At 37.4% G+C, this 18,221-nt stretch overlaps 1 protein-coding gene across 1 annotated transcript; it reads left to right on the top strand.

Moving 5' to 3' along the window:
- The first annotated feature begins 4,173 nt into the window (after nucleotides 1-4,173).
- Nucleotides 4,174-14,225, top strand: soul5 (heme-binding protein soul5). Its single transcript, XM_001921984.8, has 8 exons — nucleotides 4,174-4,220; nucleotides 4,337-4,396; nucleotides 6,509-6,593; nucleotides 6,680-6,800; nucleotides 10,253-10,392; nucleotides 13,364-13,527; nucleotides 13,613-13,708; nucleotides 13,785-14,225. Coding segments are annotated over exons 1-7 (651 nt in total). The 5' UTR covers nucleotides 4,174-4,218; the 3' UTR covers nucleotides 13,692-13,708; nucleotides 13,785-14,225.
- The last annotated feature ends 3,996 nt before the right edge of the window (nucleotides 14,226-18,221 follow it).

Genomic DNA, 18,221 nt, shown 5'->3' with positions numbered 1-18,221 from the left:
TGTGAGAATGAATGACTCTATAATAATAGACTATCATGTAAGACTCATGGACAGATTTTAACCCTTGTGAAACCTTATAATTATTTTTTTATTAATATTATTTGTTTTTTGTAATGATTTTGTCTGTCTAATGCATTAATTTCATCTTTCATAAATCTATTTTACAAAGCATAACAGTTCAGGATGAAAAGTTTTCCACTAAAATAATTTATTTTCATCAATAAAATATTAAGTTTATTACTGGTATTACTGAGTCTCGGCTGGGTCAGTTGGCATTTCTGTGTAGAGTTTGCATGTTCTTCTCGTGCTCGTGTGAGTTTTCTTTTGGGTGCTTTAGTTTCCCCCACTGTCCAAAGACATTCGCTATTGGTGAATTGAATAAGCTAAAATGACCGTAGTGTATAAGCGTGAAGGAGTCTGTATGGGTGTTTCCCAGTACAGCGCTGTGGTGACCCCAGATTAATAAAGGGAATAAGCTGAAAGAAAATGAATGAGTGATTGTACAATGCATTCATGTAAAATCTATCCAATGATATTATAACTTTCAATCTCCTGAAGTGTTTCCAGTTTTATGTGTCCCAGCAGGCATGACATATGAAATCCTGTGTTTTGAGTTTACACTTTACACAACTAACGACACACTGGAACTCAAGAAGGTAAAAAAATCAGACCTCTGCAAACATTCACTGTTATGTCAGCTTTACGTAACACACGTGTCATTTGTAAATAAATGTAGCATGATGACCTCTAATATTTCCCCAATGTAAAGCTCAGAGACGAAACCAAAGACAAACTGTTAAACCTTCTATTTATATGCCAAAATAAAAAAGATGGATATAGATTAAATGAGCTGACCTTTTTTTTTTCTTCTTGCTTTTACATCATAAATATGCGTAATCATGCCTTTGCATAACAGTATATAATCAGAACAGATGTGAAATTGATTTTTGGTAAAACCTTAGTTTAAGTAATTTCCATTTTTAACTACTGGCTTATTATCTGCTCAATATTAAGATATAATTGGCGGTTTATTAGTAGTCATTAAATTATATAGTACTTAAAGTGACCGGCCACTTTATTAGGTGCACCCGTCCAACTTCGCGTTAATGCAAATTTCTAATCAGCCAATCACATTGCAGCAACTCAATGCATTTACACATGTAGACATGGTCAAGACGATCTGCTGCAGTTCAAACCAGCATCAGAATGGGGAAGAAAAGTGATTTAAGTGACTTTGAATGTGGCATGGTTGTTGGTACCAGACGGGCTGGTCTGAGTATTTAAGAAACTGCTGATCTACTGGGATTTTCATCCACAACCATCTCTAGGGTTTACAGAGAATGGTCTGAAACAGAGATAATATCCAGTGAGTGGCAGATTTGTGGGTACTAATGCCTTGTTGATACCAGAGGTCAGAGGAGAATGGCCAGACTGGTTTGAGCTGATAGAAAGGCAACAGTAACTCAAATAACCACTCGTTACAACCGAGGTCTGCAGAAGAGCATCTCTCAATGCACAATACGTCCAACCTTGAAGAGGATGGGCTATAGCAGCAGAAGACCACACAGGGTGCCACTCCTGTCAGCTAAGAACAGGAAACTGAGGCTACAATACACACAGGCTCACCAAAACTGGACAATAGAAGATTGGAAAAATGTTGCCTGATCTGATGAGTCGGGATTTCTGCTGCGACATTCGGATGATTGGGTCAGAATTTGGTGTCAACAACATGAAAGGCATCCTGCCTTGTATCGTGGTTTAATGGTGTGGGGGGATATTTTCTTGACACACTTTGTGCCCATTAGTACCAATTGAGCATTGTGTCAACGCCACAGCCTACCTGATATTGTTGCCGACCATGTCCATCCCTTTATGACCACAGTGTACCCATCTTCTGATGGCTACTTTTAGCAGCAAAACGCACTATTTCATACAGCATGAATCATCTCAGACTGGTTTCTTGAACATGACAAGAAGTTCACTGTACTCAAATGGCCTACACAGTCACCAATCTTAATCCAATAGAGTACCTTTGGGATGTGGTGGGTTGGTACAGTAGGTTCGAATCATGGATGTGCAGCCGACAAATCTGCAGCAACTGTGTGATGCTATCATGTAAATATGGACCCAAATCTCTGAGGAATATTTCCTGTACCTTGTTGAATTTGTGCCACGGTGGATTACAGCAGTTCTGAAGGCAAAAGGGGGTCCAACCTTGTACTAATAAGATGTACCTAATAAAGTGGCAGGTGAGTGTATATGGTCTTTTGTTATTAACTTACCCAATACCTAAACCCAATTATTACGTTGCTGATTATCAATAAGCAGCAAATTAGTTCTTTATTGAGCTAAAAGTCTTGAGTTAATAGTTTGTTAATAGCAGGAAATGTACCTAATAATATAATTCTGTACAATTGATGAAACAAGAAACCAGGCAACACCCAACACCTTTTAAATCATCACAAAGCCCAAAAGAATAGATCTAAGATAGCATCAAGGCCAAACTGGACAATCTTTGTCTGATGTCTGAATGAACATGTTTTCGTAACTATTTCCTCATATAAATCTTGATTGCAGTATTATTTTGGGCCACATACACGGACTAGGTTTTTAATTTAGAATCAATCATTGTGGTCAATAAAATAATACAACTCAAAAGCAAAAGGGACTACATTTAATTTCTATAACTGTATTTAGGCTATAATCTTTGTAGAAAAGGAGTAAAGATTTTCCACCTGAAAAAATATCCCTTGTCTGCTCCAAGAAGTTAAGGAATTTTGACATTTAGCCTACTTAAACATCTGGATGACCGTCAAGTTCAGCTATCAACAATGCTGTGGTCAGTCTGTAGTCAAAAGCTTGCTTTAAAAGAATGCTTTAATATATTTCAAAGAAATGCTAACCATATCAATTATATCTTACACAACACATTAACATTTTATAAATGAACAAGATCATCACATAAATTAAACATTAGATATTCTGACTAATATTTTTTATTCTTTAAAATTTTTAAAAATCACAATTAAATGGTACCACATGTATATACAAAAATATTTGTACATACATATACACTCACCGGCCACTTTATAAGGTACACCTGTCCGTTAATGCAGATATCTAATCAGCCAATCCCATTGCAGCAACTTAGGTAGACATGGTCGAGATGATCTGCTGCTGTTCAAACAGAGCATCAGAATGGGGAAGAAAGGTGATTTAAGTGACTTTAAATGTGGCATGGTTGTTGGTGCCAGACAGGATGGTCTGAGTATTTCAGAAACTGCTGATCTACTGGGATTTTCACGCACAACCATCACTAGTGTTTACAGTGAATGTTCTGAAAAAGAGAAAATATCCAGTGAGTGGCAGATCTGTGGGCGCAAATGCCTTGATGCCAGAGGTCAGAGGAGAATGGCCAGACTGGTTTCAGCTGATAGAAAGGCGACAGTTACTCAAATAACCACTCGTTCATCATGTCATAAAGCGTGAATCAACATGACAATGACAATGAGTTCACTGTACTCAGATGGCCTTCACAGTCACCAGATTTTAATCCAACAGAGCACCTTAAGATGGGGTGGAACAGGAGATTCGCATCAGCCGACAAATCTATGAGGAATATTTCCAGTACCTTGTTTAACCTATGCCACAAAGGATTAAGCCAGTTCTGAAGGCAAAAGGGGGTCCAACAAGATATGGGTATGGTGTACCTAAACACTGTATATATATAAACATTAAAATTAAAGTCAAACCCATAGCTACAGTAATACATTTTGTAGATTTACAGTAACTGACTGATTGAACAAATCATTTTAAAGTGATCTCTTAATATTTTCATAGCTTTTAAGTGTCCAGTTTGGTTCCGGAAGTTGTTATACCTTAATAAAACCCTTTTTACCAATAAAAATTATGTTTTTACTTTCAAAGTAGATAATTACCATATAAAAATGTGATTTGACATTAAACATACATATAAAAAGTGATTTTTTTCTTTTGTTACAAAACTACACAACAGGGATTTAAAAAGAAAGAAAGAAATATTGCCCCTAGTGGTTAGAAAACTCTTACTTAACGTGCTTATATGACAGCAGAGCTGGGGTGTGTTTTGGAGGCGGGAGCAGATTTCATAACATTGCATGTACAGTATAAGTATCAGCCTGCAGGCACACATACACACGTTTCCTCTCTGCTCAGCCTGAAGCTACAAAATTCTGCAACATGTGAGTACAGAAGCTTTTACTTTCCTGCACTGCTGCAAAAACACCATTTAAAGCAGTTTAAACAAGCTGGAGTATCCTAGATGTGAGATTATTCTTTCTGCTTTCATGTTTTTAAGGATTGGCTTGACAGGGGTGATCGTGCTGCTCATTGCAGTGACTGTAGATGGAAGAATTGGGTGAGATTCTATTTTTTTTTTGTTACTTTGCTCCATGTTCGTCTACACCAAACCATGTTCCTGGAGGCACACCAGCAGTACATATTTTGTGTGTCTCTCTTATCTGACTCATTAATATCATGTTTTGGAGTCTTTTCTAATCTTCTGATGAACTTATTCAGGGGCCTGTTTCAGTAAGGAGGTTCAAACAACTCAGAGTTTAAACTTGAACTCTGAGTTGATTTACCGAGAGATTAAAAACTCCCGAGTTTTCGGTTTCAGATTAGCTGATCTGAGTTGGGTCAATCAACTTCGAGTAGACCAACTCAGAGTTAAGCGCGCACACCGTGACTTTAAAAAGGCATTATCAATGGAGCGCAGACATCACGAGTGACTATGGCAATATCTTATAAAAGAGATCACCATTTCTTTCTCCAGCTGAACTTGATGTTCTCATGCAAAGTTATAGCAAATATGAGTGTATATATTTGAAAAGAAGCAACCATCAGTGAAGAAGAGACAGTTAGCGTGGGAAAACAGCTGCTCAAGTTAATGCCTAATTTAACTTTTTAAGTATTTAAATATTTAAGTATAATAAAATAAGTAATGTAATTTGTGACGTTTATATATTTTTTTTCTAAACTTTCTTTTATACATTTATAGTTTTAAATGATTTAACAGTGCACTTGTGTGTCTGCCTTTTTTATTGATCAAGTGATAGAGGTTAATATAACATTTAGAAGGTAAGCAGTACTAAAAATAATTTTTTAGAAAGAATAATAATCCCATTAATCTAGTTACAGTGCATATCGAAGGTGAATTCAATTTAATTATTTATTAAAAAAGCATAAGCCATTCAAGTACAGTTCTTCTGTGTGTGACTAAAATGTAGGCAATAGCTATGTTTCCATCCAAATATATTACATAAATGTCTGTGCAAAACTGGAATATTGCATAAAAGATGCGAATAAAATTCCATCCAACGAGTCAAAGAGAAAAAAATTGTCACTTCCTGATTAAACTGGCACCAAATATCAACAGTAAAAACAGAATTTACTGTGGTAGAAGAAGCTGCGTCAATTAATTCTTTATTTAGCCTAATTAATGTACTTGCGCCTCGAACACAATGAACACGTGGGGGCGTCTGTAGCCATGAGACGCGGAGACTCTTGACACGCACCAGACGTTCGGAGGTAATTAATAATATACACTAATACTGAAACAGTAAAGGCATTTTAGAATGACTAAAACAATATTTAAGACATGTTACAGTGTGCCCAGCCTGCTGGTTTGTCCATTTACACACATTTTCATAATCATATGATCATGATCTTTTTTTTAATGTACATACTGTAATTTGTTCAGTAAAAGTGTTTCCATCGTAGTTTATGCGCACATTTTCTATCGAATAAAAGTTTATCCTACTCAGTTATGCGCGTTTTTTATGCATATTTTAAAAAGTTATGTGCATCATGACGTTTCTATCAATCGTTTTTATGCACGTATCCAAAATGAGCATTAAAATAGGTGGGTGGAAACGTAAGGCTAAGGCGAGAAATACTGCTTCATCTTTAAAAAGGGGGAGGAGACTGAGTTTAGAGAATAAAACCTGCTTCTGACCAGGTTAGATTCACAGAGTAAGTTACCACAGTAACTGACTCTGAGTTAAAGTTACCTTTCTTTCAGAAACAGGCTTGACTTACCCTGATTTCTCGAGTTTAACAAACCTGCCATTTTGAAACGGAAAACCCAGAGTTTCTCTCATTTCAGGGTTAAAATACTCTGAGTTTTCAGTTAACCTCCTTTCTGAAACAGGCCCCAGGTCTGTTTAATTAGGAAGAGGTTGAAAATGTGTTCTGTTGGTGTGCCTTTAGGAACTGGGAAACACTACATCAGGCATGTCCAAGCTCGGTCCTGGAGAGCTGTTGTCCTGCAAAGTTTAGTTCCAGCTCCAATCAGACACACGTGGGCTTGCTAATCAAGCTCTTACTAGGCTTTCTAGAAACATCCTTGCTGGTGTGTTGAAGCAAGTTAGAGATAAAATCTGCAAGACACCGGCCCTGCAGGACTGAGATCGGACACCCCTGCACTACATGTATGTGACGTTAAATGTGATGTATTTGCATTTCTCAGAGACTCCACTAGTGAATCCAGTTACTGCTCCGAGACGAAAGAGTGCTTGCTGTTTGACTTGGTTTGTGCGGGAAGTGATTATGAGGTACAAGAATCAAGAAGAATAAATAGAAATGAAATGATGAGGTCAAACACAGAGGGATGATGGTAATGAGAAATGTGCTCCTGCAGGTACGCCACTATGATGCTGCCAAGTGGGTGACCACAGAAGCTGAATCTTATGTCATGGAAATTGCGGTTTCAAGAGCATTCAGGAAACTTTTTAAGTACATCACCGGAGAAAACGAGGCTGGTGAGTCTGCACGGGGGTCAGATTTTTGCCTATTGTGGGGGGCAAGTGTCTCTCTAAGGAGTTTCTGAAAACCAGTGAACAAATGAACTGTTATAATAAGATCAAACTGTTAGTTTTACATATAAAAAACAGAAACAATCACAGGAATATGCTGCAATATTACAATACTATTGTTGATTATTGCTGTTGAGATTGTACTAGCGATTATTAAGGGGCACTATGAAGAAAATAATCTTTTGTAAGCTGTTTGGACAGAACTGTGAGTAGGTATAATGTGTCCACAGTTATATTGAAATGATATAAAGACAGGATCCAAATCCCTCCCATTTTGAGGCCCACCGTAATGTGATGTAGAAGTGCGGTTTCCACCAAATTGATTGACAGCCGCGTGTTAACTTGTCTAATAGTAACATGTATAATCATATCAACAAGACAGGACATGCGCAAAGCAACTGGCATTAAAAGATCTGTTCAGCTCTCTGTGATCATCAATCATCATCAAATGTGATCAAGAATGAGTTTTACAAGTTTAAAACTTTTTTAAAACAGTGCATGTTTGTAATTACAGCGATTTTACTATCTTTACATTAACACCACAGCTGCATGTCAGTACAATTATAAAAGAAGATGCTTCAATCCTGGTTTGTGGACGTTAAATCAGGATTATTTTATACATTAATATAACAGATATCCATACAGCAGTAGTTAATAATTAGTATGCTGCCACATTTGCCATGCAAAAACAGTGCAAAGTTAAAGGTGTGCACTGTGTGTGTGTGTGTCCACTGTGCTTGCATGAACTTTGTAACGACATTGTGTGCGACTCATCGTTGCAGAAAGACTTGAATTAACTCCCCAACAAATACATCAAATAATCATTGGGAAAGTTCTATTTGTAGTATTTCTCACAAATGTTATGTGAGATCTGGTACTTTCAAGTCTGTCACTGTGCTGTTTATCTGACGCAGCTGAGGCAGAGATTGAGGCACACTCTAACAGGCATGTGGGAACGATGGGTGGGGAACACTAGAATTAAAGGGACAGGCCACAAACACAGCTACATTGTGTTCAGAGCAGAAAATCCCAATATTCTAAAATTAATAACAAATAATCCGATGGGTGTTTTGAGCTGAAACTTTACAGACACGTTCTGGAGACACAAAATACGCATCTTAAATCTTTAAAAAGGGGTAAAATAGGTGCCCTTTAAGTAAGGCGTGATGTACTTTACATCCAGTCCATTGTTTATTTCAGAATAAAGCCCAGTTGTATTCTGCAATACCAAGTGGATGGATGTACATCATAACTCTACTTTTTAACTCTTAACTAAACAATTTGACTCAAAACATTGATCTGAGGAGTAATAATCTACCAGCTCTTTAATTAAAGCTTGCAGGGTGATTCATTTATTTATTTTAACTCCTCCTCTCAACTTTTACTAGCAGTAAACAAATGGTTGGAGGGGCATGGCTAAGCAGATCTTACCCAAGTCATGAAATGGAAATCATCAGATTTGTTTTGCCTTTAGTAAGATGCGACAGTAGTAGGACGTGAAATAAAGTAAGAAATTAAAAAGAGAGAGAGGACGTGATTGGGAAATGTCTGGACTGTACTGACACGGTCCTCGTTACATTTCAGTGGATTCACTTTTTTCACCTTAACACTTATGTGCTGTTGGGGATGTTTTCATCCACTCTGAGGTGATTTGAGTCCTAATTTGGCCATTACTTTCACTGCGTTTCAGCTAGCAGAATGATGTGACAAATCTTATTTTGACACATATTTTGAGAAAATGGTTTAAATTTAAAATTAAACCTCAGCGATACACTCTAAGCAAATGTACTACCCTTTGTTATGTTCAGGATGAAAACATCCACGGAATTAAAATGCTGTCAAAATGCATCAGATTTTTTTTCTTGCATAAATCTGTTAATAAACCTCAGTCCCGATCAACATTACTAAATTACAGGATTTTAACTCTTTAATTGTCAAGTTCACAAATAATGTCACTGATTTGGTGGAAAAAAAACACACAAAATGATGTATTTTCAATATAAAAAGTAATTGTGGACTGGATTTTCTTTTTATCAAAGTCTTGGACATGTGAAACAATGTTGCCTTGAATGCATGTGTTTTGATCAATTTTAATTTATTTCTCCCTAATTTATTGGTGGCAGTTTTTGCGTCGTTGACTTCCATTATAACAACGTTTTTTGATTGCAAAACCATGACACCATATAATCCTGCATTTTTGATTGTTAGTGGTTTTCCCTGCTGGAAGAGGTCAAATTAGCAATTTTTACTGTTGATCATCAATTGGCACCATTAGCCCTTTGGATAGGCCTGTGCAAAAAAAAAAAAAAAACGTTTTTGGATTTTATATGGAGTATAACAGCAAATGAAGTGTGTGTATGTGTGTCTGTGAGAGTGTGCGAGTGACCTTTACGCACTTTGATGTGTCTGAGAAATATGCATCTTAGCTTTCAGAACTACATGGAGTAAACAAAAACAAAGTCTGTGTATTTATGCACCATCAAATGCGGTTATAGTAGAAGTCAATGGGGCAAAAACAGGCACCAACAGTAAACTAGGGGGAAAAAATTAAATCTAACAATGTATCAAAGCCAATGCTGTTACTAATCATTCACATGTACAAAAGTGTGATAAAATCCAGTCCACAGTTACTTTTTATATTAAAATACTTCATGTGTGTTTCTTTCACAAAATCAGTGACATCATTTGTGAACTTAGCATTTAAAGAGTTAAAATCCTCTAATTTTCTAAACATAGTAGATTTGATCAGGACTGAGGTTGATTGATTTATGCAAAGAAATATCTGATGCATTTTTACAGCAGTTTCATTCGGTGGATGTTTCATCCTAAACATAACGAAAGGGCAGTCAATTTAAACAGTGCACAAAGGTTATCACTAGCACTGCATGCTAGAAAAATAGTTATTGCAAGTTTTGCTTTAATGGGGACTTTTAAATGTGCATTTACGACATGCACATACAGTGTACGCATGTAAAGATTTAAAACCATACACTTTAAACACGTACACCAGCGTCACCGTGCAGTAGATTTGATAGGAATTTTGTTGTCAAAACAGCATGCGTATGTAAGAAATGCACACTTTATTTGGTATCACTTTATTTTGATGGTCCATTTGAGTATTAGTATTAATGCTTAATATCTGCTGATACTGCTTCTTCAACAGCCATTTAACTGACTATAAGAAACTTTGTAAGTACGTCAACTTACACTAACCCTAACCTAACAGTCTACTTATAATCTAATAACAATTAGTTAGCATGTAGATGCAATTTTACTTAAATTCAACAAACAGACCATCAAAATAAAGCGTGAACCTTTATGTTTTTTGCAGTCAACCGAGATTCACTAAATTACTAAATTCAGATTAAGTAAACTCACTATATACTCTTGTTTTCTAGGTGCTAAGATTGACATGACCGGGCCAGTCACCATAAAAGTCAACGGGAGCTTGAACATGTTGCAGTCGTCAGTGTATGTGCTCAGCTTCCTCCTGCCCTCCAACTACCAGAGCAAACCACCCAGACCGACTGATCCATCTGTAAGTCATTCTCCAAACCCTCTCTGTAGTGTTAATGGCAAACTAATGCTTTTGACTTCTATTTAGGCCCCGTTTACACTAGTGCGCTTTAGTTTTAAAATGGCGTTTTAGAATGAAAACGATCCACGTCCACACTAGCGTTTCACCCAACGTTTCTGAACTGCTCTTTGTCCACACCAAAACACTGAAAACGCATATCACGTGACCACACACACACACTGTCAGGCGCTCGTCTGAGCTCCAGAGAGCAGTGCACGTCGGACAGTTTATCAAGGATGTACCACTGGATCTCACGATAGTTGTTAAAGGTGATATTTAATTAATCTTGTCTCTAATGACTCACACTTGTACTTAGTAATTTTAGTGAAAACTTCAGATACTGTTGGTTGTGCATCTTTTTACCGACCAACCTCCCGCAGAAAAAGTGGTTGACGTGGTAATTTGTATTTATAAATTGGTTATGGGTAAAACAAAGAACATGCGGGTCAGGTAGTTGATACGGTAGGCTACAAATAATTAATTCGTTATGATTAAATTATTTATTCATATATAATTTATTCACCTCCGCCTATGATGACGATGTCATCATCCATTGTGATGTTTCACGTTATGCCTAGTTCAGACTGCGTGATTTTAGCCCCGATTTTGGCTCGCCGACAGGTTTTGAGAAATCGCCGACAAATGCCTGAAATCACAGGCAAATCGCTGCTCGTGCACGTGAGTGACAGTCACACAGTATGAAATTTCAAAGACGCGATCTGAGAGAATCGCTGATGAGTCGCTGATGCCTGTGAGATATTTGGCATGCTAAATATCTGGAGCTGTCGGCGAATCAAATCATTGATTGAGATTTGACTGAAAAAAACATTAGCGATCGCCGACAGCCAATGAGAGAGCAGCTTTCACTTGTGTGTGCGTGTGTGTATACCTGCTGCAGGCCAGCGGGAGGCTGAGGGAGAAGTTAAAAGCGATCTTTTCGGTTTATTTGGACCCACAAAATGGAGGAAAACTAGTGGAGGTTTGACAGGACTCAGGAGCAACCGTGTCTGTTTGACGTTTCATACTAAATGAAATTAGATTATTATCAGCGTTGAGGAGAAATGGCTAATTCCCTTTAAACACAGGTGAGCAAACATGTTCATGTTCTACCCCATTAAAGGCTTCTTTCTCATTATGTAGTTAATAACAAAAGATATACTACGTGTTTTTGGCTGTGAGACGTAGTTTGGACGAAGTTGTCGGCGATTCTTCCTATAGTAAAGTCATGCAATGTGAAAGCCCCTGTCGCCGATCCATCTTGCAGTGTAAACAAAGCAGCGACGAAACGCTAGCCCAGATAGTCATGCAGTGTGAAAACATCTGTGACACGACTACTTTGAAAATCATGCAGTCTGAACTCGGCATTAGACATCGTACAATGCCAAATTGGTCGACATCGCCCAACCCTAGTCTGCTTAATTTCTGCTGATATTGCTCCTTCAACAGACATTTAACTGACTATAAGACACTTTACAAGTTACATGTCAACTTACACTAACCCTAACCCCAACCTAACAGTCTACTTATAATCTAATGAGAATTACTTGGCATGTAGATGCAGTGTAACTTAAATTCATCAAAACGTGCTAAAGGCACCATCAAAATAAAGTGATACCAACATTCTAACGCCTTTATATTTAAGGTAACAAAGACTGTCATTGTTACTATTGTACATATATAATTCCTGATATGTGAAAGTGAAGAATGATTTGTTGACATCAAGAACTCTGAGAATGAATAAAAGACTGAGGGCTCTATTTTGACGGTCCATGCGCAGTGCGCAAAACACAGGGTGCAAACGCTTTCAGGGCGTGTCAGAATGCATTTTTGCTAATTTAAGGACGGGAAAATCCGCTTTGCACCGTGGCGCATGATCTAAAAGGGTTGAGCTTATAGGTGTCTTTTGAGAATAAACCAATCAGAGTCTCATCTCCGATTCCCTTTAAGAGTCAGCTGCATCGCACCATAAGCACATTTGCTATATACATGACATAAAGTAAGTGTAAGTGGAAAAACTGAGCATTTCACTAGCAAACAGTTAACAGTTTTTTTTAACAGAAATGGATAGGTAAACTTCTTGTACGCACAGACATCCATTAGCCTATAAATAATTCATTTCGCTTGTTAAGCGGAAATATTTGTTTCAAAACTATTTCTAAATTCAGTTCTAACTTCCAGCAAACTAATAAATGAACAATAATAATGAAGTGTGCTCAAAAACCTGAGTTATATCCTAAAACATGCTGTGCCCCATATGGTCTAAAACCTGCAGGTGGGCAAATCTAAGCTTGTTTTTAATAAAACAAATATAAATATGGATATAAGAAATAATACTGCTAATAATAATAACAACATTATACAAAAGCAAATTGTTATGAATGAACTGAAAAAGCCTCCCGAGATGAAGAAGACATAAAAGCAGTGATTTTTCATATTTATGTTGACTAGAAAATAATATGTTTTGTAATATTTTAATCCTTTATATTTATATCCTATATATATATATTCTTATTATATCCTGTATATATCCTTAATATTAAAAATTTTTCATATGTAAAGATATTTGCATATTGCTCTACATCTTGTGTGTATTAAGGAGTGTGTAAGCGAGGAGCATCTCTGCACTGGAGTTTAGACTGGGTTTGTTTTGGTCAGTTTCTCAAAATAGCAACGCACCAGCAATGCGCCTGAGAACGCCTTCTTTTTTAGACCAGAACACCTATGGGCGCAAATATGAGCGCAAATGCATTTGCTATTTAAACAACGTGGTGCAAAACAGCAAAACGACACTTGCGTCAAGCTGAAACTAGCAAATAACATTTGTGATGCGCCTTGCGCCAGGTGTATGATAGGGCCCTAAATGTCTTGCCTAAAGGACTGAACTTTATTTTGTATATAGTATCTAATGATACAGAATTGAATTTATTTGCAGGTATACTTCACAGACAGTCCAGATATGAAGGTGTACGTCAAAAGCTTCGGTGGCTGGATGTTTTCACTCGTGTCCAAATATCAGACTCAGAGTCTGAAGACAGCGCTGGACAATGCACAGGCTACATATGAGACAGACTACCACTATAATGTGGGCTATAACAGGTGTGTGCGTGAGCTTTCAGTCAGTTCTGTTCCCCAATTTCCCTTTAAATCTGATGTTTAATCTGTTCTTCTGTGCGTGTTTCAGCCCAATGAAGATTACGAACAGGCACAATGAAGTGTGGTTTATTGTGAAGGGTGAGCCTGTGTGTCCTAAGAGTGAATAACTTCAAGTATTTGAGAGGTAAATAAGAATTCTGATTAACGAAACAATTGAAGAACTGTGTTTAATGTCTAATAGAGATTCACTTGTGTTTCAGAGCTACAAAGAACAGCAGTGCATTACCCTACACTACAGTCCCTGAAAACTAACCTTCCTCTTTTTATACATTTTTAAAATGTGTGTTATTTTATTCAGCATTAACTGGATTTTACACCATAAATACTTACAATTTTAACGGGTACACCAAAAAAATGTGCATAGCATTAACTAAAACTAAAAAAAATACAAGTGCTTCAAAATCTAAAGATATTTTAAAGAATGTTGGAAAGCCATTAGCAAAATAAATACTAAAGAAGTCAATGAATTTCCAACATTCTTCAAAGTATCTTATTTTGGGTTCAACAGAGGAACAATTACAGAATTTTCATTCACTTTAGGTCAAATATAGATCAAATAAAATGTCAAACAACAAGTCATGGCATTCTGTTTGTAAGCATGTGTTATATATAAAAAAAATAAAAAACAACTGTTAACACTTGTATAATTATTGTAATTATTACATTATATAAGTGTCGTGTTTAATTTAGATTTGTGTGTATATTACACTCATTGAAAATAAAGGTACAAGAGCTGTCACTGGGGTGGTACCTTTTCAAAAGATACACGTGTGTACTTGCTTTAACACCTGCCTTATTTAGTTTGGTGTAATCGCACTAGAGTTCGTTTTCCCTCTTGGTATTGTTTGTTTGGGCAGGTTTGAATGCAGAAATCGTACTCGAGTGCACACCAAAAACCGACCAAAAAAGCGTAAAAAAAAAAGTTTTCAAACGAACCCTGGAGCGGTTGGTTTTTGGTGAGAATACGATTGGAACTAAAGGCTGATGCGCTGTGCATTATAGGATATGGAGGAAAAATATTTGTTAAAAGTGCTTTACCAACATCTTTGGTAATCAACAAATCGTTGATAATATTTCCGCAAGATGACCATGTTGCAGTTTAGCTAAACTAATTCACCTCCTGAAGTGACGTGCGATGCATTAAAACAGTGTTTTCCAGCCGCGACCGCGCTTCATTCTCAATGTATAGCTTGTCTAAAGCAGGGATACAATCAGTCAGTGCAGTCGTCCCTCCAGAGTAAAAAGCGACATTTTGTGTCTGCCGGTTTGTTTACTTGCGGGAGTTTACTTTCGCACATAAATTCTGACCAATTGCTAAGCAGTTTAAGAACTGTATTCAACAACATCTGACCAATGAGTGATGTAGATTTTGTCACATGACTGCATTTTGGTTATTTTCAACTGGTTCAGACCATAGCCAGCAGTGTGGTCACTGTGATGTGAAAACGACCCAAAGACGCCTGAAAATGCAACAATGTATCATTTATTGCCCTTGGTCCGGACCAAATTAACCAAACTACAGATGTGAAAGCACCAACAAGGGTCTATATTGCTACCTCAAAAGCTTATATTTGTACCTAAACATTTTAAGAGGAACACTCTTGAGGTATTAATAGGTACCTTTTAGGTACAAATGTTTATCTTTTAAAAAGGTACCACGCCAGTGACAGCTCTCGTACTTTGATTTCTGAGAGTGTACCATAGAACAGATACACGTTGACAAAGGCCATTTGCTACATTTGACAGACTTAAAGGGCCATGAAACCCCCGTGTTTCACCAGGGTTTTTTCACACCTCTACTTCGGGAAAAGTCAGGAAAGTGGGCGTGTCCAGCTCTGTTTAGGGGGAGTGTCGGAGAAGCAAAAGAGGGAAGCGTTGTAAAAATTCGCATAAAAATGGGAGTTTTGGTTTGGGCATGCGCAAAACACACACACACACACACACACACACACACACACACACAGGGGAGAAAGACAGTGACTGTGTTTACATGGACATCAGTAATCAAATTATTTGCCAAATTATTAAATGGTGGACTTTAACTGCAGTTTGGCTCTTTCATTCAGGAATTTCATTCATGCCCCTTCTGTCAAACTAGATATTTGATTCGAGAAATTGCTGTAAGCATGTATTTTTCATGCAATGTTTGTTACCGCACGGCGAATGAGAGAAAAAAAACCTCCGCATTTCTCTGAAACTTAGATACACTCGGTAGATAACATCATAAAGCCGCGTGTTTTGTTTCTGTCACAAAATGCAGTGAAAATCCTACACGACGGTATGTATGATTGTGGTGCTTACATGTTTACACTCGGAGAGCAGCATTTACAGCAGATCTTTCAGTCCATAATATTGTAGTGATGTTAACGTACGGTAAACTTTAGTAACTTAGAAATCATTTGACTAAGGTCCGTCTTTAAACACTGAAAGAGTGCTGCTGATGATACGAACTAACTATGCCTCTGAATGAACAAACAAAGACCACTGGTCGCTCACTTACCAAATCTGTATCTTTATTAAGAGGAGACGAGCAGCAAATCCGGATCTCACCATTTCCAGATGAGAAAAGCTCTCGGGTAAACAATGTTCCTTAGACACATATTTCTATGGCGCGTTGCGTGCACTGTAATCCACACATGAGTCCAGCTGCGCTCTTATAGACAGAAAATGAAAACAATACCTTCACTGCTGCAAATTATAAAAGCAACACTGCACGTTTGTTTTGGCAACACAACCTGGCGTCTCTGCCGTCTAAACACTGTAACAGGTACAAACACTCTTCGAAGCTATCATGCATATTAATGAAGTTGCGCCGCATACACAATAGAGCGCGCTGATTGGTTTGAACCAAGTCTTACTCATGAATGAATGCAGCACACTTAGAGATGTAATAAGGCACTCCCAGGTACAGACATCCAGTCCACATGCTGGAATACACGCTAGGATCTCATGACCGTGACGCAGATTCAAAAATTCGTTCTAAAGCGGAAGTACAAATTTGCTCGAAATAATGCAAAAACAACCAGTTTTTACGTTTTAGTGAAATATATGTGTCCTAATAGTGTTTTTAGCAGTGTGGGACACATAAACGACTGTCAACAGCTCAAAAAATGTGTTTTGGTGATTTGTTACCCTTTAAGGCTATGGACACAGACAGTTGATGTCTGTTGCACGGATTCTAATGATTCTGTGATGCCGTAAACAAACGCTACAGAAAAACAAAAAACAAATACAACTTTATTATTAAATTTAACTCAACAAGAAAAAATATATAAAGTAATACTATATGTAACAGATGCCAGCCAGTGCAGTGCTATGTAGGTAAACACACTCCTTTGACCTCTAAAGGTGTTCTAGTGAAAGACTCTAGAGGCCTTTGTCTTTAGCCTCCTTTTTAGAGCAGTCAACCGACTCCCATGCAAAGAATCACTGGTTCAATCCCAACTCAGACTGAATTTGGTGCAGTAGGACCAGTGGGATCCATGTGGGGGCTCGTCCGGGATGGCAGTGAGGTTTAGGGGGGGTGAGTGTAACAGGCCAGCTAGTAAAGTGCCATGCAGGTAATTCTCACTCGTTTGACCTCTAAAGGTGTGCTGGCGACAGATGCTAGAGACCATGGTCTTTACCCCCTTTTGTTAGAGCAACCGACTCCCATACAAAGAATCGCCAGTTCAATCCCAGCTCAGACTGAATTTGATGCAGCAGGACCGGTGGGATACATGTGGGGGCTCGTCCGGGATACAAGTGAAGTTTAGGGGGTGAGTGTAACAGAGGATAGCGAACGAAGTGCCATGCAGGTAAACCTCACATTTTGACCTCTAAATGTGCTCTAGCGACAGACGTTGTAAGAGCAACTGACTCCCATGTAAAGAATCACCGGTTCAATCCCAGCTAAGACTGGTGGGTCACATATAGTAGTACTCAATTCAAGCATCTAGAAATGAAACGATGTTGTATTTTGTTGTGTATGTTTACAAGTGTTGTGTGAGGAAATATTAAAGTAATTGAATTAAGTTAAATCTACTCAGAGAAATCTGGTGATTCCCATCATGCTGACCCAGTGCGTTATGCGAATCACCAGACTTTGGAGCATTTCACCAGGAGCATTTCTCATGGCTTTCCGGTTGTATTTACAGCATTTTATCACTGCATTTGTTGTTAGGCGTACACTGTAAAAAATACTGGTTGCCTTAAGCTGTTTTAAGTCAGTTTAATATAACGTAAGTACAATGGACTCATAGGGTTAATTTGATTTAGCTTAAAAATTGTATATAACATAACTTATAAAGCTTGTGTAACCTATAAAATGAAGTTAGAACATGGTTAATTTAGATTAATAAGTTACAATTAACTATAAACATAAGTTGCCATGACCAAGTAATCATATCATTTTATACAGTTCAGTAACATTCTGATTTATGACATATATTTATGTGGAGTGCATCTGCTCAAAATAACTCATTTATACTTTACTAACATGAACAACAATGAACGGTACATTTATTACGCTATATATTCATCTTTGTTTGTTTTAGTTAATGAAAAAAAAGTTGTTCATTGTTCTTGTTAACTCACAATACAGTAAGGTTGACAAGCGCTACTTTGAATTTCAATAATGCATGAGTAAATTGAAATTA

The sequence above is a fragment of the Danio rerio genome, chromosome 3 (assembly GCF_049306965.1).
Source record: "Danio rerio strain Tuebingen ecotype United States chromosome 3, GRCz12tu, whole genome shotgun sequence".
Classification (NCBI taxonomy): Eukaryota; Metazoa; Chordata; class Actinopteri; order Cypriniformes; family Danionidae; genus Danio; species Danio rerio.
Note: the sequence above shows the minus strand (reverse complement) of the source record. Positions and strands in the feature narration are given on the sequence as shown.

Coding starts and splice junctions, on each gene's coding strand:
- soul5 (XM_001921984.8), top strand. Junction 6,594..6,679: donor GTGCGGGAAGTGATTATGAG/GTACAAGAATCA, acceptor GTGCTCCTGCAG/GTACGCCACTATGATGCTGC. Junction 13,528..13,612: donor TATAATGTGGGCTATAACAG/GTGTGTGCGTGA, acceptor TGCGTGTTTCAG/CCCAATGAAGATTACGAACA.